The sequence below is a fragment of the Phasianus colchicus genome, chromosome 3 (assembly GCF_987193195.1).
Source record: "Phasianus colchicus chromosome 3, bPhaCol1.hap1.1, whole genome shotgun sequence".
In the NCBI taxonomy this organism is placed as follows: domain Eukaryota; kingdom Metazoa; phylum Chordata; class Aves; order Galliformes; family Phasianidae; genus Phasianus; species Phasianus colchicus.
In genome coordinates, this window is record NC_143438.1 from 95533829 (window position 1) to 95555358 (window position 21530).

A 21530-nucleotide genomic window follows, 5' to 3' on the forward strand; every position below is an offset into this window, starting at 1 on the left:
ACCATGTCATTGTGTCCCCATGTCCCCATGTCATCATGTCACTGTGTCACCATGGCAACGTGTCACCCTGCCCCCATCTCACACTGTCACCGTGGCAACGTGTCACCCTGTCCCCATCTCAAACCGTCACCATGGCAACGTGTCCCCATGTCCCCATGTCATCATGTCACTGTGTCACCATAGCAATGTGTCACCTGTCCCCATCTCACACTGTCACCATGGCAACGTGTCACCATGTCATTGTGTCCCCATGTCCCCATGTCATCAATCACTGTGTCACCATGGCAACGTGTCACCATGCCCCCATCTCAAACTGTCACCATGGCAACGTGTCACCCTGTCATTGTGTCCCCATGTCCCCATGTCATCATGTCACTGTGTCACCATGGCAATGTGTCACCTGTCCCCATCTCATACCGTCACCATGGCAACGTGTCACCACATCACTGTGTCACCGTGGCAACGTGTCACCCTGCCCCCATCTCAAACCGTCACCATGGCAACGTGTCACCCTGTCATTGTGTCCCCATGTCCCCATGTCATCAATCACTGTGTCACCATGGCAACGTGTCACCCTGCCCCCATCTCAAACCATCACCATGGCAACGTGTCACCCTGTCATTGTGTCCCCATGTCCCCATGTCATCACGTCACTGTGTCACCATGGCAATGTGTCACCTGTCCCCATCTCACACCGTCACCATGGCAACGTGTCACCATGTCATTGTGTCCCCATGTCCCCATGTCATCACGTCACTGTGTCACCATGGCAATGTGTCACCTGTCCCCATCTCACACCGTCACCATGGCAACGTGTCACCATGTCATTGTGTCCCCATGTCCCCATGTCATCAATCACTGTGTCACCATGGCAATGTGTCACCTGTCCCCATCTCACACCGTCACCATGGCAACGTGTCACCATGTCATTGTGTCCCCATGTCCCCATGTCATCAATCACTGTGTCCCCATGGCAACGTGTCACGGTGTCCCCAATGACCCCTTGTCCCTCTGTCCCCAAACCCCACGGCCCCCAAAGCCCAAACCCCCACCCCACAATGCCCCCCCACCCCCCACTCCCACCCCAACCCCCCCCACCCACAGACCCCAACCCCCTCCCACCTCCCTTCCCCCCCCCCCGAAATGCCACCCACCCTCCTCCTGGAACACTCCAGCCCTCACGAGATAGAAGGAGATGAAGACGGCCCCCTCCTCACTGAGGGTCTTTGAGTGGGGGGGCATCGAGCCCGGCGTCAGCCCCCCAATATCGGCGTGGTGCCCCCGGCTGGCGACCCAAAACACCGGGCCGGGCAGATCCAGATAGAACACCTGGGGGGGGGGGGAGGGGGATTAGGGGGGTCTGGGGGGGTCGATGGGGGTCTATGGGGTGGCTATGGGGTGGCTATGGAGTGGCTATGGGGGTCTATGGGGTCCTTGAGGGTCTATGGGGGTCTATGGGGTCTATGGGGTGGCTATGGGGGTCTATGAGGATCTATGGGGTCTATGGGGTGGCTACAGGAGGTCTATGGGGTCTATGGGGTGGCTACAGGGGCTTAGAGGGGTCTAGGGGGGTCTAGGGGGGTTTATGGGGGTCTATGGGGGTCTATGGGGTGGTTATAGGGGGTCTATGGGGAACTATGGGGGTCTATGGAGGTCTATGGGGGTCTGTGGGGGTCTATGGGGGTCTACGGAAGGGCTACGGGGGGCTTAAGGGGGTCTATGGGGGTCTATGGGGTGGTTATAGGGGGTCTATGGGGGTCTGTGGGGGTCTATGGGAGGGCTATGGGGTGGCTATAGGGGCTTAGGGCGGTCTGTGGGGTGTCTATGGGGATCTATGGGGATCTATGGGGTGGCTATGGGGTGGCTATGGAGTGGCTATGGGGGTCTATGGGGTCCTTGAGGGTTTATGGGGGTCTATGGGGTCTATGGGGTGGCTACAGGGGGTCTATGGGGGTCTATGGGAGGCCTATGGGGGGCTGTGGGGGTCTATGGGGGGTCTAGATGGTTTAGAGGTGTCTATGGGAGTCTGTGGGGTCTATGGGGTGGTTACAGGGTGTCTATGGGGTGGTTATAGGAGGTCTATGGGGATCTATGGGGGTCTATGGGGTGATTACAGGGGGTCTATGGGGGTCTATGGGGTGGCTATAGGGGATCTATGGAGGTCTATGGGGGTCTCTGGGGGCCTATGGGGGCCTATGGAGTGCCTATGGGGTGGCTACAGGGGCTTAGGGCAGTCTATGGGGTGTCTATGGGGATCTATGGGGATCTATGGGGTGGATATGGGGTGGCTATGGAGTGGCTATGGGGGTCTATGGGGTCTTTGAGGGTCTATGGGGGTCTATGGGGTGACTATGGGGTGGCTACTGGGGATCTATGGGAGTCAATGGGAGGGCTACAGGGGCTTAGGGGGGTCTATGGGGGTCTATGGGGTGGTTATAGGGGATCTATGGGGATCTATGGGGGTCTGTGGGGGTCTATGGGAGGGCTATGGGGGTCTACGGGGTGGTTATAGGGGGTCTATGGGGGTCTGTGGGGCGGCCATGGGAATCTATGGGGCAGTGCTCCTCAGTGCCCCCACAGCCCCCCCCCCCCACACCTCCCAGTGCCCCCCAGTGCCCCATAGCCCTCACCCCACACCTCCCAGTGCCCCATAGCCCTCCCCCCACAGCTCCCAGTGCCCCCCAATACCCCCCTGTACCATCCAGTGCCCCCAGTGCCCCATAGCCCCCCCACAGCTCCCAGTGCTCCCCAGTGCCCCCCAGTGTCCACGTAGCCCGCCCCCCACACCTCCCAGTGTCACCCAGTGCCCCCAGTACCATCCAGTGCCCCCCAGTGCCCCATAGCCCTCCCCCCACACCTCCCAGTGCCCCCCAGTGCCCCATAGCCCTCCCCCCACAGCTCCCAGTGCCCCCCCCGTGCCCCCCACATACGGGGGTGATGACGGTGAGGTCGGGGAGGTGGCTGCCCCCCGCTATGGGGTGGTTGCTCAGCAGGACGTCCCCAGGCTGCAGATCGGCCCCAACGCTGCGGATCTGGGGGGGGAGGGAGGGACGGTTGTGGGGTCAGTGGGGCAGGATGGGGGCTGGGGGGGTCTGTGGGGTGGCTGGGGGTCCGGGAAGCTCAGAGAGGTGTTGTTCAGTGGGGCAGGATGGGGGGTGGGGCTTCAATGGGGCAGGAGGGGAGATGGGGGTTCAGTGGGGTGGGTGGGGGTCAGGGGGTGTCAGTGGGGTGGGTGGGGGTCAGGTTGTTCAGTGGGGCACTGCTCAGTGGGGCGGGATGGAGGGCAGGGGGCTCCGTGGGGCGGGATGGGGGTCACGGGGACGTGGGGGGGTGGGATGAGGGGCGGGGGGCTCAGTGGGGCACTGCTCAGTGGGGCGGGATGGGGGGTGGGGGGCTCTGTGGGGTAGAATGGGGGTCAGGGTGGCTCCACAGGGCACTGGGTCCCTATGGGTCTCCATGGGTCTCAGTGGGTCTCTATGTGTCTCTATGGGTCTCTATGGGTCTCTACGGGTCTCTATAGGTTTCTATGGGTCTCAGTGGGTCTCTACGGGTCTCTATGGGTCTCAGTGGGTCCTTATGGGTCTCTATGGGTCCCTATGGGTCTCAATGTGTCCCTATGGGTCTCTATGTGTCTCTATGAGTCTCTATAGGTCTCTATGGGTCTCTATGGGTCTCAATGTGTCTCTATGGGTCTCAATGTGTCTCTATGGGTCTCTATGGGTCTCAATGTGTCTCTATGGGTCTCAATGTGTCTCTATGGGTCTCAACATCTCTCTATGGGTCCCAATGTGTCCCTATGGGTCTCAATGTGTCCCTATGGGTCTCTATGGGTCTCAATGTGTCCCTATGGGTCTCATTGTGTCCCTGTGGGTCTCAGTACATCTCTATGGGTCTCAATGCATCTCTATGGGTCTCAATGTGTTTCTATGGGTCTCAACGTTGCTCTATGGGTCTCAGTGGGTCTCAGTGCATCCCTATGGGTCCCAATGTGTCCCTATGGGTCTCAATGTGTTTCTATGGGTCTCAACGTTGCTCTATGGGTCTCAGTGGGTCTCAGTGCATCCCTATGGGTCTCAAATTGTCCCTATGGGTCTCAATGTCTGTCTATGGTGTCTCAGTGGGGCGCAGTGCATCTCTATGGGTCTCAGTGGGTCTCTATGGGTCTCAATGTGTCTCTATGGGTCTCAACATCTCTCTATGGGTCTCAGTGCATCTCTATGGGTCCCAATGTGTCTCTATGGGTCCCAATGTGTCTCTATGGGTCTCAGTGCATCTCTATGGGTCTCAATGTGTCCCTATGGGTCTCTGTGGGTCTCTATGGGTCTCAACATCTCTCTATGGGTCTGAATGTGTCTCTATGGGTCCCTATGGGTCTCTATGGGTCTCTATGTGTCTCAACATCTCTCTATGGGTCTGAATGTGTCTCTATGGGTCTCAGTGCATCTCTGTGGGTCTCAGTGAACGGGGCTGCGTGGGTCCCGCAGTGGGGCACAGACCTGGAACTGCACGGCGTCCTGCATGGCCCCCAGGTGCACGGGGATGTGGGGCACAGTGCGTGTCTGTGGGTCTCAAATTGTCCCTATGGGTCTCAATGTCTGTCTATGGGGTCTCAGTGGGGCGCAGTGCATCTCTATGGGTCTCAGTGGGTCTCTATGGGTCTCAATGTGTCTCTATGGGTCCCAATGTGTCTCTATGGGTCTCAATGTGTCTCTATGGGTCTCAATGTGTCCCTATGGGTCTCTATGGGTCTCAACATCTCTCTATGGGTCCCAATGTGTCTCTATGGGTCTCAACATCTCTCTATGGGTCCCAATGTGTCTCTATGGGTCCCAATGTGTCTCTATGGGTCTCAACATCTCTCTATGGGTCCCAATGTGTCTCTATGGGTCCCAATGTGTCCCTATGGGTCTCAGTGCATCCCTATGGGTCCCAATGTGTCTCTATGGGTCTCAATGTGTCTCTATGGGTCTCAATGTGTCCCTATGGGTCTCTATGGGTCTCAACATCTCTCTATGGGTCCCAATGTGTCTCTATGGGTCTCAACATCTCTCTATGGGTCCCAATGTGTCTCTATGGGTCTCAGTGAACGGGGCTGCGTGGGTCCCGCAGTGGGGCACAGACCTGGAACTGCACGGCGTCCTGCATGGCCCCCAGGTGCACGGGGATGTGGGGCACAGTGCGTGTCTGTGGGTCTCAAATTGTCCCTATGGGTCTCAATGTCTGTCTATGGGGTCTCAGTGGGGCGCAGTGCATCTCTATGGGTCTCAGTGGGTCTCTATGGGTCTCAATGTGTCTCTATGGGTCCCAATGTGTCTCTATGGGTCTCAATGTGTCTCTATGGGTCTCAATGTGTCCCTATGGGTCTCTATGGGTCTCAACATCTCTCTATGGGTCCCAATGTGTCTCTATGGGTCTCAACATCTCTCTATGGGTCCCAATGTGTCTCTATGGGTCTCAGTGAACGGGGCTGCGTGGGTCCCGCAGTGGGGCACAGACCTGGAACTGCACGGCGTCCTGCATGGCCCCCAGGTGCACGGGGATGTGGGGCGCGTTGGACACCAGCTGCCCCCCGGCCGCAAAGACGGCGCAGGAGAAATCCAGGCGCTCCTTGACGTTGGTGGAGATGGCGCTGCGCTGCAGGACGCGCCCCATCTGCTCTGCTCACGGCCGCGCGCGCCGGTCAGACGCCGCCCCACGGCTGCCCCACAGCTGCCCCATAGCTGCCCCATAGCTGCCCCACGGCTGCCCCACGGCTGCCCTATAGCTGCCCCACAGCTGCCCCATAGCTGCCCCACGGCTGCCCCATGGCTGCCCTATAGCTGCCCCATAGCTGCCCCATGGCTGCCCTATAGCTGCCCCACGGCTGCCCCATAGCTGCCCTACGGCTGCCCCATAGCTGCCCTATAGCTGCCCCACAGCTGCCCCACGGCTGCCCCATAGCTGCCCTATAGCTGCCCCACAGCTGCCCCATAGCTGCCCCATGGCTGCCCCACAATGACCCCACAGCTGCCCCATGGCTGCCCCATAGTGACCCCATAGCTGCCCCATGGCTGCCCCATAGTGACCCCAAACCTGCCCCACGGCTGCCCCACGGCTGCCCTATAGCTGCCCCATCGCTGCCCCACGGCTGCCCTATAGCTGCCCCATAGCTGCCCCATAGTGACCCCATAGCTTCCCCACGGCTGCCCCACGGCTGCCCCATAGCTGCCCCATGGATGCCCCATAGTGACCCCAAACCTGCCCCATAGCCGCCCCATAGTGACCCCATAGTGACCCATGGCTGCCCCACAGCTGCCCCATAGCTGCCCCATGGCTGCCCCATAGCTGCCCCATGGCTGCCCCACGGCTGCCCCATGGCTGCCCCACGGCTGCCCCACAGTGTCCCCATGGTGACCCCATAGGTGCCCCATAGCCGCCCCATAGCCGCCCCATAGCTGCCCCATAGCTGCCCCATAGCTGCCCCACAGCGACCCCGTAGCTGCCCCATGGCTGCCCCATATTGACCCCATAACTGCCCCATGGCTGCCCCATAGTGACCCCATAGCTGCCCCATAGCTGCCCCACAGCTGCCCCACAATGACCCCAGAGCTGCCCCATGGCTGCCCCATAGTGACCCCAAACCTGCCCCATGGTTGCCCCACGGCTGCCCCATAGCGACCCCATAGCGCCCCTATGGCTGCCCCATAGCGACCCCATAGCACCCCTATGGCTGCCCCGTGGCTGCCCCACAGTGACCTCATGGCTGCCCCATGGCTGCCCTACGGCTGCCCCATAGTGACCCTACAGTGACCCCACAGGGACCCCATAGTGACCCCATAGCGACCCCATAGCTGCCACGGCTGCCCCACAGTGACCCCATAGCTGCCCCATGGCTGCCCCATAGCGACCCTACAGTGACCCCACAGCTGCCCCATGGCTGCCCCACAGTGACCCCATAGTGACCCCACAGCTGCCCCATGGTTGCCCCATAGTGACCCCACAGTGACCCCATAGTGACCCTAGAGCTGCCCATAGCGACACTACGGCTGCCCCATAGTGACCCTACAGTGACCCTACAGTGACCCCATAGTGACCCCACAGCTGCCCCATGGCTGCCCCATAGTGACCCCATAGCTGGCATATAGTGACCTTACAGTGACTCCATGGCTGCCCCACAGCTGCCATATAGTGACCCCATACTGCCCCATAGCTGCCCCATAGATGCCATATAGTGACCCCATACTGCCCCATGGCTGCCCCATAGCTGCCATATAGTGACCCCATGGCTGCCCCATAGCTGCCCCATAGCTGCCATATAGTGACCCCATGGCTGCCCCATAGCTGCCCCACAGCTGCCATATAGTGACCCCATGGCTGCCCCATAGCTGCCATATAGTGACCTTACAGTGACCCCATGGCTGCCCCATCGACTTCCCATAGGTGACCCACTGTGATCCGATAGTGAACTCTCTCCCCATTGCCCCCAGCCCCACACCAGCCCCATAGAAACCCCCCATCGCCCCCCAACCCCCACCCAGCCCCAGAGAAACCCCCCAGCCCCCCAACCCCCCCCCATCACCCCCCTGCCCCCCATCAGCCCCACAGAAACTGCCAACCCCACACCAGCCCCACACCAACCCCATAAAAACCCTCCTACAACCCCCAGCCCCACCCCAGCCCCATAGAAACCCCCCATCACCCCCCAACCCCCACCCAGCCCCATGGAACCCCCCCAGCCTCCTCTCCAGCCCCCCAACTCCCCCCATCACCCACTCGCCCCACATCAGCCCCATAGAAACCACAACCCCACCCCAGCCCCATAGAACCGCCCCTATCACCCCCCAGCCTCACCCATCCCCATAGAAACCCCCCAGACCCCCAACTTTCCCCCATTGCCCCTTGCCCCCCATCAGCCCCATAGAAACCCCCCATCGCCCCCTAACCCCCACCCAGCCCCACAGAAACTCCCCAGTCCCCACCTGCCCCCGAATTCCACCCCATCACCAGCCTGCCCCACATCAGCCCCATAGAAACCCCCCATCACCCCCACCCAGCCCCACAGAAATCCACCATTGCCCCCCAAACCCCACCCAGCCCCACAGAAAACCCCCATCCACCCACCAATCCCCATAGAAACCCCCCATCATCTCCACTCCAGCCCCATAGAAACCCCCCATCACCCCCAACCCCCACCCAGCCCCATAGAAACCCCCCATCGCCCCCCAACTGCCACCCAGCCCCACAGAAACCCCCCAGCACCCCATCTCCCCCCCATCACCAGCCTGCCCCAAACCAGCCCCATAGAAACCCCCAGCCCCACCCCAGCCCCATAAAACCCCCCCCTCCCAGCCCCCAGCTCCACCCCAGCCCCACAGAAACCCCCCAGCCCCATAGAAACCCCCCCCCAGGCCCCCCAAGCCCACCTGCGATGCTCATGAAGCGGTGGGAGAACAGGGAGAGCAGCACGGGGTCGAGGTCCGGCCCCACAACATGTGGGGCTGTGCTCCCCACGGCGATGCGGATGTCCCCCTGCGGGGTCAGCTCCGCCACGCAGCCCGGCTCCACCACGATGGTGCTGGGGGGCAGCGGCCCCATAAGCGCCCCATAGAGCCCCATATCGCCCCACAGAGCCCCATATTGCCCTATAGAGCCCCATATTGCCCCATAGAGCCTCATATTGCCCCATATTGCCCCATAGAGCCTCATATCGCCCCACAGAGCCCCATATTGCCCTACAGAGCCCCATATTGCCCTATAGAGCCCCATATTGCCCCATAGAGCCTCATATTGCCCCACAGAGCCCCATATTGCCCTACAGAGCCCCATATTGCCCTACAGAGCCCCATATTGCCCTATAGATCCCCATATTGCCCTATAGAGCTCCATATTGCCCCATAGAGACCCATAGTGCCCTATAGAGCCCCATATTGCCCTATAGAGCTCCATATTGCCCCACAGAGACCCATAGTGCCCTATAGAGCTCCATATTGCCCCATAGAGCTCCATATTGCCCCACAGAGCTCCATATTGCCCTACAGAGCCCCATATTGCCCTACAGAGCCCCATATTGCCCTATAGAGCTCCATATTGCCCCACAGAGACCCATAGTGCCCTATAGAGCTCCATATTGCCCCATAGAGCTCCATATTGCCCCACAGAGCCCCATCATACCCTACAGTGCCCCATATTGCCCTATAGAGCCCCATATTGCCCCATAGAGCTCCATATTGCCCCATAGAGACCCATAGTGCCCTATAGAGCTCCATATTGCCCCATAGAGCTCCATATTGCCCCACAGAGACCCATAGTGCCCCATAGAACCCCATATTGCCCCATAGAACCCCATATTGCCCCATAGAGCCCCATATTGCCCCATAGAGACCCATAGTGCCCTGTAGAGCCCCATATTGCCCCATAGAGCTCCATATTGCACTATAGAGACCCATAGTGCCCCACAGAGCCCCATATTGTCCCACAGAACCCCATATTGCCCTATAGAGCCCCATATTGCCCCATAGAGCTCCATATTGCCCCATAGAGACCCATAGTGCCCTATAGAGCCCCATATTGCCCATTGGAACCCCATAGAGCCCCATATTGCCCCATAGAGACCCATAGTGCCCCATAGAACCCCATATTGCCCTATAGAGCCCCATATTGCCCCATATTGCCCTATAGAGCCCCATATTGCCCCATAGAGCCTCATATTGCCCCACAGAGCCCCATATTGCCCTATAGAGCCCCATATTGCCCCACAGAGCCCCATATTGCCCTATAGAGCCCCATATTGCCCAATAGCGCCCTATAGAGCCCCATATTGCCCCATAGAGACCCATAGTGCCCTGTAGAGCCCCATATTGCCCCACAGAGCCCCATATTGCCCCATAGAGACCCATAGTGCCCTATAGAGCTCCATATTGCCCCATAGAGACCCATAGTGCCCCATAGAACCCCATATTGCCCTATAGAGCCCCATATTGCCCCATATTGCCCTATAGAGCCCCATATTGCCCCATAGAGCCTCATATTGCCCCACAGAGCCCCATATTGCCCTATAGCGCCCTATAGAGACCCATATTGCCCCATAGAGACCCATATTGCCCTATAGAGCCCCATATTGCCCAATAGCGCCCTATAGAGACCCATATTGCCCCACAGAGCCCCATATTGCCCTACAGAGCCCCATATTGCCCAATAGCGCCCTATAGAGACCCATATTGCCCCATAGAGACCCATAGTGCCCTACAGAGACCCATATTGCCCTATAGAGTCCCATATTGCCCCACAGAGCTCCATATTGCCCCATAGAGACCCATAGTGCCCTATAGAGCCCCATATTGCCCCATAGAGCTCCATATTGCACTATAGAGACCCATATTGCCCCACAGAGCCCCATATTGCCCCATAGAGACCCATATTGCCCTATAGAGCCCCATATTGCCCCACAGAGCCCCATCATACCCTACAGTGCCCCACAGAGCCCCATTTCCCCCATACCCCCCCAGCCCTACAGGACCCCCCCAGCTCTATTGAACCCCCCAGCCCCACATCCCCCATAGATCTCCCAGACCTATAGAACCTCCCAGCCCTATAGGATCCCCCAGCCCCATAAGACCCCCTCAGCCCCATACCCCCCATACCGCCCCATCCCTACACGACCCCCCCCAGCCCCATAGGACCCCCCATACCGCCCCATTTCCCCCATCCCCCCCCAGCCCTATAGGACTCCCCCAGCCCCACATCCCCCATGGACCTCCCAGCCCCATAGGACCCCCTCAGCCCCATTTCCCCCATAACCCCCTGAGCCCTATAGGACCCCCCAGCCCCACATCCCCCATAGACCCCCCAACCCTACAGGACCCCCCCAGCCCTACAGGACCCCCCCCCCCCCAGCCCCATAGGACCCCTCAGCCCCATTTCCCCCATCCCCCCCAGCAGCCCTATAGGACCCCCCAGCCCCATAGGACTCCTCAGCCCCATATCCCCCATACTCCCCCAACCCTACAGGACCCCCCCAGCCCCACAGGCCCCCTCAGCCCCATTTCCCCCATACCACCCCAGCCCTATAGGACCCCCCAGCCCCACATCCCCCATAGACCTCCCAGCCCTATAGGACCCCCCAGCCCCATAGGACCCCTCAGCCCCATATCCCCCATACCCCCCCAACCCTACAGGACCCCCCCAGCCCTATAGGACCCCCTCAGCCCTACAGGACCCTCCCAGCCCCACAGGACCCCCCAGCCCCACATCCCCCATAGACCTCCCAGCCTTATAGGACCCCCCCCAGCCCCATAGGACTCCTCAGCCCCATATCCCCCATACTCCCCCAACACTACAGGACCCCCCCCAGCCCCACAGGCCCCCTCAGCCCCATTTCCCCCATACCACCCCAGCCCTATAGGACCCCCCAGCCCCACATCCCCCATAGACCTCCCAGCCCTATAGGACCCCCCAGCCTCAGAGGACCCCCTCTGCCCCATTTCCCCCATACTCCCCCAACCCTACAGGACCCCCCCAGCCCTATAGGACCCCCCCAGCCCCACAGGACCCCCCAGCCCCACATCCCCCATAGACCTCCCAGCCCTATAGGACCCCCCCAGCCCCATAGGACCCCTCAGCCCCACATCCCCCATACCCCCCATCCCTATAGGACCCCCCCATCCCTATAGGACCCCCCCAGCCCCACACCTGTGGCGGTCGATGATGATGGCCGGGCCGGGCAGGCGCTGCTCACAGCCCAGCCGCTCCATCAGGAACACAGGGGTGTCCAGGAAGCCCCCCTCAAAGTAACAGCGCGTGACCTGGGATATGGGGGATCTGCGGGGTCTGTGGGGTCTGTGGGGGATCTGCGGGGTCTGTGGGGTCTGTGGGGTGTATGGGGGGTCTATGGGGGATCTATGGGGTCTATGGGGTGTCCAGGAAGCCCCCCTCAAAGTAACAGCGCGTGACCTGGAGATATGGGGGATCTGCGGGGTCTGTGGGGTCTGTGGGGTCTATGGGGGGTCTATGGGGGATCTATGGGGTCTATGGGGGGTCTGTGGGGCCTGTGGGGGGTCTGTGGGGTCTGTGGGGTCTATAGGGCTTTTATAGGGTCTGTGGGGTCTATGGGGTGTCCAGGAAGCCCCCCTCAAAGTAACAGCACGTGACCTGGAGATATGGGGGATCTGCGGGGTCTGTGGGGTCTATGGGGTCTATGGAGGGGATCTATGGGGTCTATGGGGTCTATGGGGTGTCCAGGAAGCCCCCCTCAAAGTAACAGCGCGTGACCTGGGGAGATGGGGGAGCTGTGGGGTCTGTGGGGTCAGTGGGGGATCTGCGGGGTCTGTGGGGTCTATGGGGCTTTTAGGGGATCTATGGGGTCTATGGGGCTTCTATGGGGTCTATGGGGTCTATGGGGTGTCCAGGAAGCCCCCCTCAAAGTAACAGCAGGTGACCTGGGGAGACGGGGGAACAGTGGGGTCTGTGGGGTCTGTGGGGGATCTGTGGGTGATCTGTGGGGTCTATGGGGGATCTACGGGGTCTATGGGGTCTATAGGGTCTATGGGGGCTATGGTGGATGTATGGGGGCTATGGGTTCTATAGGAGATCTATGGGGGATGTGTGGGGGATGTGTGGGGGATCTGTGGGGGATCTATGGGGTGTATGGGGGCTATGGGTCCTATAGGATGTCTATGGGGGATCTGTGGGGGATCTATGGGGTCTGTGCGGGATCTATGGGGAATCTATAGGGTCTATAGGAGCTCTATGAAGGTTCTGTAGGGGATCTATGGGGGATCTATGGGGTCTGTGGGGCATCTATGGGGTGAATGGGGATCTGTGGGGTTTATGGGGTGTATGGGGTCTATGGGGTCAATAAGGGATCTATGGGGTTCCTGTGGGGTATCCATGGGATGTCTACCTATGGGATATCCATGGGGTATCTATGGGGTCTCTATGGGGTCTCCATGGAGTATCTATGGGATATCTATGGGGGCCCTATGGGTCCCTATGGGGATCTATGGGATATATATAGGGTACGTATGGGGTCTCTATGGGATCTCTATGGGGTACCTATGGGGTGTCTATCTATGGGATATCTATGGGATATCTATGGGGTCCCTATGGGGATCTATGGGATATCTATGCGGTACCTATGGGGTCTGTATGGGGTATCTATGGGATATCTATGGGATATCTATCTATGGGGTATCTACGGGGTCCCTATGGTGATCTATGGGATATCTATGGGATATCTATGGGATATCTATGGGATATCTATGGGGTATCTATGGGGTACATATAGGGTCTGTATGGAGCCTCTATGGGATATCTATCTACGGGGTATCTATGGGGTCCATATAGGGATCTATGGGATATCTATGGGGTGCCTATGGGGTGCCTATGGGGTCTCTATGTGGTCTCTATGGGGTATCTATGGGGTATCTATGCAAATTCTATCTATGTGGTATCTGTGGGTTATCTATGGGGTCCGTATGGAGTCTCTATGGGGTCTCTATGGGGTCTCTATGGGCTATCTATCTATGGGGTCTCTATGGGTCTCTATGGGCTATCTATCTATGGGGTCTCTATGGGGTCTCTATGGGATATCTATCTATGGGGTCTCTATGGGGTCTCTATGGGATATCTATCTATGGGGTCTCTATGGGGTCTCTATGGGATATCTATCTATGGGCTATCTATCTATGGGGTCTCTATGGGGTATCCATGGGATATCTATCTATGGGGTCTCTATGGGGTCTCTATGGGATATCCATCTATGGGCTATCTATCTATGGGGTCTCTATGGGTCTCTATGGGCTATCTATCTATGGGGTCTCTATGGGGTGTCTATGGGCTATCTATCTATGGGGTCTCTATGGGGTCTCTATGGGATATCTATCTATGGGGTCTCTATGGGGTCTCTATGGGATATCTATCTATGGGGTCTCTATGGGGTCTCTATGGGATATCTATCTATGAGATATCTATCTATGGGGTCTCTATGGGGTATCCATGGGATATCTATCTATGGGGTATCTATGGGATATCTATGGGGTGTCTATGGGGACTCTACCTATTGGGTATCTAATGGGGTACTTACGGGGGCCGTATGGGGTCTCTATGGGGTATCTATGGGATATCTAACTATGGGGTATCTATGGGGTCTCTATGGGGTCTCTATGGGATATCTAACTATGGGGTATCTATGGGGTCTCTATGGGATATCTATCTATGGGATATCTATGGGGTATCCATGGGGTCCCTATGGGGATCTATGGGATATCTATGGGGTATCTATGGGGACTCTACCTATTGGGTATCTATGGCGTACTTATGGGGTCCCTATGGGGTCTGTATCAGGTCCCTATGGGATACGTACCTACGGGGTATCCACGGGGTCTCCCTATGGGGTATCCTATGGGTTACCCACGGGGCACCTACGGGGTTCCTATGGGGTACCTTTGGGGTCCCCGCCCCCCACGCCTCACCATCTCCGGCCCGCAGGGCTCCCCCCTTGTGGGGTGGGGGCTCTGCTCGCTGATCCCGCTGCTGCCGACGCCCCGAACCCGAATGTCGTCCACCAGCACCGCGCGGCCCGGGATGGTGAAGCCGAACTCCGTCAGGTACCTGCGGGGGGGCAGGGGTCCGCAGCGGGGCCGGGGGTCCCATAATGGGGTCTGCGGCCCTATAAGGGGGTCGGGGGTCCCATCATGGGGCGTGGGGGTCCCATAACGGGGTCTGCGGCCCTATAACGGGACTGGGGTCCTATATGGGGTTGGGGGTCCTATCATGGGGCGTTGGGGTCCGATAACAGGGTCTGGGGTCCTATCATGGGATTTGGGGTCCCATAACGGGGTCTGCGGCCCTATAAGGGGGTCGGGGGTCCCATCATGGGGCGTGGGGGTCCCATAACGGGGTCTGGGGTCCTATCATGGGATTTGAGGTCCCATAACGGGGTCTGCGGCCCTATAACGGGACTGGGGTCCTATATGGGGTCAGGGGTCCTATCATGGGGCGTGGGGTCCCATAACGGGGTCTGGGGTCCTATCATGGGATTTGGGGTCCCATAACGGGGTCTGCGGCCCTATAACGGGACTGGGGTCCTATATGGGGTCGGGGGTCCCATCATGGGGCGTGGGGGTCCCATAACGGGGTCTGGGGTCCTATAATGGGGTCGGAGGTCCTATAATGGGATCTGGGATTCAATAATGGGAGGTGGGGGTCCCATAACGGGTCTGGGGTCCTATCATGGGATCTGGGGTCCTATAAGGGGTCTGGGGTCCCATCATGGGGTGTGGGGGTCCCATAACGGGGTCTGGGGTCCTATAATGGAGTCGGGGGTCCTATAATGGGGTGTGGGGTCCCATAACAGGGTCTGGGGTCCTATCATGGGGTCGGGGGTCCTATAACAGGGACTGGGGTCCCATAATGGGGTTTGGGGTCCTATCATGGGATCTGGGGTCCTATAATGGGGTCGGGGGTCCTATCATGGGGTCGGGGATCCCATAATGGGGATTGGGGATCAGGGGTCCCATAACGGGGTTTGGGGTCCCATAATGGGATCTGGGGTCCTATAATGGGGTGTGGGGGTCCCATAACGGGGTTTGGGGTCCCATAATGGGATCTGGGGTCCTATAATGGGGTCAGGGGGTCCCATAACAGGGACTGGGGTCCCATAATGGGATCTGGGGTCCTATAATGGGGTCGGGGGTCCCATAGTGGGGCATGGGGGTCCCATAACGGGGTCTGGAGTCCTAAAATGGGATCTGGGGTCCCATAACAGAATTTAGGATCCCATAATGGGCGTTGGGGGTCCTATAATGGGGTCTGAGGTCCTATAAAGGGGTCAGGGGTCCTATAATGGGATCTGGGGTCCTATAACAGGGACTGGGGTCCCATAATGGGGTCTGGGGTCCCATAATGGAATTTGGGGTCCCATAATGGGCGTCAGGGGTCCTATAATGGGATCTGGGGTCCTATAATGGGGTCGGGGGTCCTGTAATGGGGCCTGGGGTCCAATAATGGGATCTGGGGTCTTATCATGGGGACGGGGTCCTATAATGGGATCTGGGGTCCTATAATGGGGTTGGGGATCCTATAATGGGGTCGGAGGACCTATAATGGGGTTGGGGGTCCCATAATGGGCGGTGGGGGACCTATAATGGGATCAGGGGTCCTATAATGGGATCTGGGGTCCTATAATGGGGTTGGGGGTCCTGTAATTGGATCTGGGGTCCTGTAATGGGTGTTGGGGGTCCCATAATTGGATTTGGGGTCCTATCATGGGATCTGGGGTCCTATAATGGGATCTGGGAACCTATAATGGAGTCGGGGATCCCATAATGGGGTGGGGGTCCTGTAATAGGATCTGGAGTCCTATAATGGGGTCGGGGGTCCCATAATGGGATTAGGGGTCCTATAACGGGATTTGGGGTCCTATAATGGGGCCTGGGGTCCTATAATGGGGTCGGGAATCCTATCATGGAGTCGGGGGTCCTCTAATGGGGTCAGGGGTCCTCTAATGGGGTTGCGGGTCCCATAATGGGAACTGGGGTCCTATAACGGGGTCGGAGGACCTAGAATGGGGTTGAGGGTCCCATAATGGGGTCGGGGGTCCCATAATGGAATTTGGGGTCACATAGTAGGCGTCAGGGGTCCTATAACAGGATTTGGCGCTCTATAATGGGATCTGGGTCCCATAACGGGGTTTGGGGTCCTATCATGGGATCTGGGGTCCTATAACAGGGACTGGGGTCCCATAACGGGGTTTGGGGTCCTATCATGGGATCTGGGGTCCTATAACAGGGACTGGGGTCCCATAACGGGGTTTGGGGTCCTACCATGGGGTCAGGGGTCCCATAATGGGGTTGGGGGTCCTATAAGGGGTCTGCGGCCCTATAACAGGGACTGGGGTCCCATAACGGGGTTTGAGGTCCTATCATGGGATCTGGGGTCCTATAACAGGGACTGGGGTCCCATAATGGGATCTGGGGTCCTATCATGGAGTCAGAGGGTCGCATAATGGAGTCGGGGGTCCCATAATGGAATTTGGGGTCCTATAATGAGGTCCGGGTCCTATAATGGGGTCTGGGGTTCTATAATGGGGTCAGGGGTCCCATAATGGGATCTGGGGTCCCATAACAGAATTAAGGATCCCATAATGGGCGTTGGGGGTCCTATAATGGGGTTGGGGGTCCTTTAATGGGGTCAGGGGTCCCATAATGGGGTGTGGGGGTCCCATAACGGGGTCTGCGGTCCTGTAATGTGATCTGGGGTCCTATGGGGTTGGGGGTCCTATAATGGGATCTGGGGTCCCATAATGGAATTTGGGGTCCCATAATGGGTGTTGCGGGTCCTGTAATGGGGTCGGGGGTTTCCATAATGGGGCTGGGGGTCCCATAAAGGCATTTGGGGTCCTATAATGGGGTCTGGGGTACTATAATGGGATTTGGGGTCCCATAATGGGCGTTGGGGGTCCCATAATGGGATTTGGGGTCCCATAATGGGGTTGGGCTTCCCATAGTGGGATTTGTGATCCTATAATGGGATTTGGGGTCCCATAACGGGGTCTGGGGTCATATAACAGGATCTGGGGTCCCATAATGGGGTCGGGGATCCCATAATGGGGTGAGGGGTCCTATAATGGGGTCTGGGGTACTATAATGGGATTTGGGGTCCCATAATGGGGTTGGGCTTCCCATAGTGGGATTTGTGATCATATAATGGGATTTGGGGTCCCATAACGGGGTCTGGGGTCCCATAATGGGGTCGGGGATCGCATAATGGGGTGAGGGGTCCTATAATGGGGTCTGGGGTTCGATAATGGGAGGTGGGGGTCCCATAACGGGATCTGGGGTCCCATAATGGGTTCGGGGATCCCATAATGGGGTGAGGGGTCCTATAATGGGGTCAGGGGTCCCATAATGGGATCTGGGGTCCCATAACGGGGTCTGGGGTCATATAACAGGATCTGGGGTCCCATAATGGGGTCGGGGATCCCATAATGGGGTGAGGGGTCCTATAATGGGGTCTGGGGTTCGATAATGGGAGGTGGGGGTCCCATAACGGGGTCTGGGGTCATATAACAGGATCTGGGGTCCCATAATGGGGTCGGGGATCGCATAATGGGGTGAGGGGTCCTATAATGGGATCTGGGGTTCGATAATGGGATATGGGGTCCCATAACGGGGTCTGGGGTCATATAACAGGATCTGGGGTCCCATAATGGGGCGGGGGTCCCACGGGGGGTCCATCCGTACTGTTCGGCGAAGGCGGCCCCGAAATCCCCGGAGCGGCAGGAGTTTGGGGTCGGGGGGTGGCCGGCGGCCGAGCACATGAGCGCGCAGTCGGTGCCCGCGTAGCGCAGGTGTAGGAACGGCTCCGTGCGGATCTGGGAGCTGCGCGACGCCGTCAGCGGGGGGCAGGGGGGTCAGGGGGGTGGGGGGGGATCCCATAATGGGTTCGGGGGACCCAGATTTGGGGTAGGGGTCCCATAATGGGATTTGGGATGCTATAATGGGATTTGGGGTCCCATAATGGGATTTGGGGTCCCATGATGGGATTTGGGGTCCCATAATGGGGGGTGGGGTCCCATGATGGGATTTGGGATGCTATAATGGGATTTGGGGTCCCTTATCGGGATAAGGGGGGGATGGGGGGGGAAGGGGGGAGATGGAGGTCTGTATGGGGGGAGGATAGGGGTCAGTTTGGGGGGGAAATTGGGGGAGGGATAGGGATCAGTATGGGGGGGATAGGGGTCAATATGGGGGGGATAGGGGTCAGTATGGGGGGAATAGGGGTCAGTATGGGGGGGCATGGGTCAATATGGGGGGGGATATGGGGGAGTGGGGGTCAGTATGGGGGGGGGACATGGGTCAGTATGGGGGGATAAGGGGGTCAGTATGGGGGTGGATAGGGGTCAGTGCGGGGGGGACATGAGGGTCTGTATGGGGGGGGGGGGCAGGGAAAGTGGGGGGGTGGGGGGGATAGGGGACAGTCCAGGGGGTGTGATATGGGTCAGTATGGGGGGGGATATGGGGGGTGAGGGTCTGTATGGGGGGGGGACATGGGGGGGATAGGGATCAGTATGGGGGGGGACATGGAGGGGGATAGGGGTCTGCATGGGGGGGGCATGGGTCAATATGGCGGGGTATATGGGGAGGTGGGGGTCTGTATGGGAGGGGGGAACATGGGTCAGTATGGGGGGGGGCACGGGGGTCTGTATGGGGGGGCATGGGGGGTTGTGGGTCATTATGGGGGGGGATATGGGTCAGTATGGGGGGGAAATGGGGGTCTGTATGGGGGGGGCATGGGTCAGTTTGGGGGGGGATATGGGGGTCAGGATGGGGGGGTCATGGGGGGGATGGGGGTCAGTATGAGGGGGGGACATGGGGGTCAGGATGGGGGGGGAGATGAGGTATGGGGGGGGCATATGGGGTACTGGGGGGGAGTAGGGGGGCATGGGGTCAGTATGGGATGGGGGGGTGGGGGGGCAGGGGGGGCTGGGGTTTTGGGGGTTGTGGGGGGGGAGGGGGGTGGGGGGTGTGGGGTATGGGGGGGGCGACAGGGGGTGGAAGGAATGGGGTGTGGGGGGGTATTTCGCGACCCCCCCCTCCATCATTGAGGACCCCCCCTCGATACCCCCCCCCACCTGTCGAATCCCTGCTCCCTCAATGCTTTGCAGCACCCCCCATCATTTGGGGACACTCCCCACAATTTGACGACCCCCCACACAATTTGGTGACCCCCCCATAATTTTGGACCCCCCCTGCTGTCCCCCCCCCCACCTGTCAAATCCCTGCTCCCTCAGCACCCGGCAGCACTGCTGCTGCAATACAGACCCCCCATCATTCGGGGACCCCCCTCCCTGAATTTGATGACCCCCCCCCCCAATTTGGTGACCCCCCATCACTGAGGACCCCCCCAGTATCCCTCCCCCCCAGTGAATCCCTGCTCCCTCAATGCTTTGCAGCACTGCTGCTGCAATTCAGACCCTCCATCACTTGGGGACCCCCACCCCCCACAACTTGATGACCCCCCCCCCCCAATCTGGTGACCCCCCCATCACTTCGGACCCCCCCGTGCCCCCCCACCTGTCGAAGCCCTGCTCTCCCAGGGCCCGGCAGCACTGCAGGCTCAGCACGCGGATGCGCTCATCCAGCGCAGCGAAGGCTGCCGGCTCGTAGCGCAGCGCCGACGGCTCCTGGGCCTCGTGGACGACATCGGCCAGCGCCAAGCCGAAGGCTGACAGCACCCCGCTGTGCCTGTGGGGCGCACAGCCCGTGGGCACCCCATGGATACCCCAGAGAGACCCACAGAGACCCATAGAGACCCATAGAGACCCCATAGATAGATAGCCCATAGAGACCCCATACAGACCCCATAGATAGATAGCCCATAGAGACCCCATAGAGACCCCATAGGGACCCCATAGGGACCCCATAGATACCCCATAGAGACCCATAGAGACCCATAGAGACCCCATAGATAGATATCCCATAGAGACCCCATAGATAGATAGCCCATAAATACCCCATAGAGACCCCATAGATAGATATCCCATAGAGACCCCATAGAGACCCCATAGGGACCCCATAGGGACCCCATAGATAGATATCCCATAAATACCCCATAAATACCCCATAGATAGATATCCCATAGAGACCCCATAGAGACCCCATAGATAGATATCCCATAGAGACCCCATACGGACCCCATAGATAGATAGCCCATAGAGACCCCATAGAGACCCCATAGAGACCCCATACGGACCCCATAGATAACCCACAGATACCACATAGATAGAATTTGCATAGATACCCCATAGATACCCCATAGAGACCACATAGAGACCCCATAGATAGATAACCCATAGAGACCCCATAGAGACCCCATAGAGACCCCATAGATAGATATCCCATGGATACCCCATAGATACCCCATAGAGACCCCATAGAGACCCCATAGATAGATATCCCATGGATACCCCATAGATAGATATCCCATAAATACCCCATAAATACCCCATAGATAGATATCCCATAGAGACCCCATAGAGACCCCATAGAGACCCATAGATAGATATCCCATAGACACCCCATAGAGACTCCATAGGTACCCTATAAATAGACATCCCATGGATACCCTACAGATACCCCACAGATTGACATCCCATGGATACCCCATAGATCCCCCATAGATCCCCCATAGAGACCCCATGGATATCCCAATACCCCACAGATTGACATCCCATGGATACCCCATAGATACCCCGTAGATACCCCATAAACACACATGCCATAGATATCCCATAGATACCCTGCAGATACCCCATACATACCCTATAGATACCCCATAGACACCCCACGGCTAACCCACAGATACCCCATAGATATCCTACAGATACCCCATAGGTACCCCATAAATAGACAGCCCATGGATACCTCAGGGATACCCTACAGATACCCCATAGAGACCCCATAGATACCCCATAGATCCCCCACAGATAGACATCCCATGGATACCTCACAGAAACCCCATAGATACCCCATAGAGACCCTACAGATAGACAT

At 58.4% G+C, this 21530-nt stretch overlaps 1 protein-coding gene across 5 annotated transcripts in view; it reads right to left on the bottom strand.

Annotated features, from left to right (window-relative positions):
- The window catches only part of OPLAH (5-oxoprolinase, ATP-hydrolysing), a 75016-nt gene that overhangs the window by 25698 nt on the left and 27788 nt on the right, over positions 1-21530 (bottom strand). For all 5 annotated transcript variants that reach the window (XM_090138257.1, XM_090138255.1, XM_090138256.1 and 2 more), the window contains 8 exons: positions 20052-20222; positions 18219-18356; positions 14448-14586; positions 11668-11780; positions 8403-8554; positions 5497-5657; positions 2931-3032; positions 1155-1329 (listed from right to left, as the gene is read on the bottom strand). In XM_090138257.1, the coding sequence (XP_089994383.1) occupies positions 1155-1329; positions 2931-3032; positions 5497-5657; positions 8403-8554; positions 11668-11780; positions 14448-14586; positions 18219-18356; positions 20052-20222 (1151 nt within the window). The remainder of the gene's footprint in view (positions 1-1154; positions 1330-2930; positions 3033-5496; positions 5658-8402; positions 8555-11667; positions 11781-14447; positions 14587-18218; positions 18357-20051; positions 20223-21530) is intronic.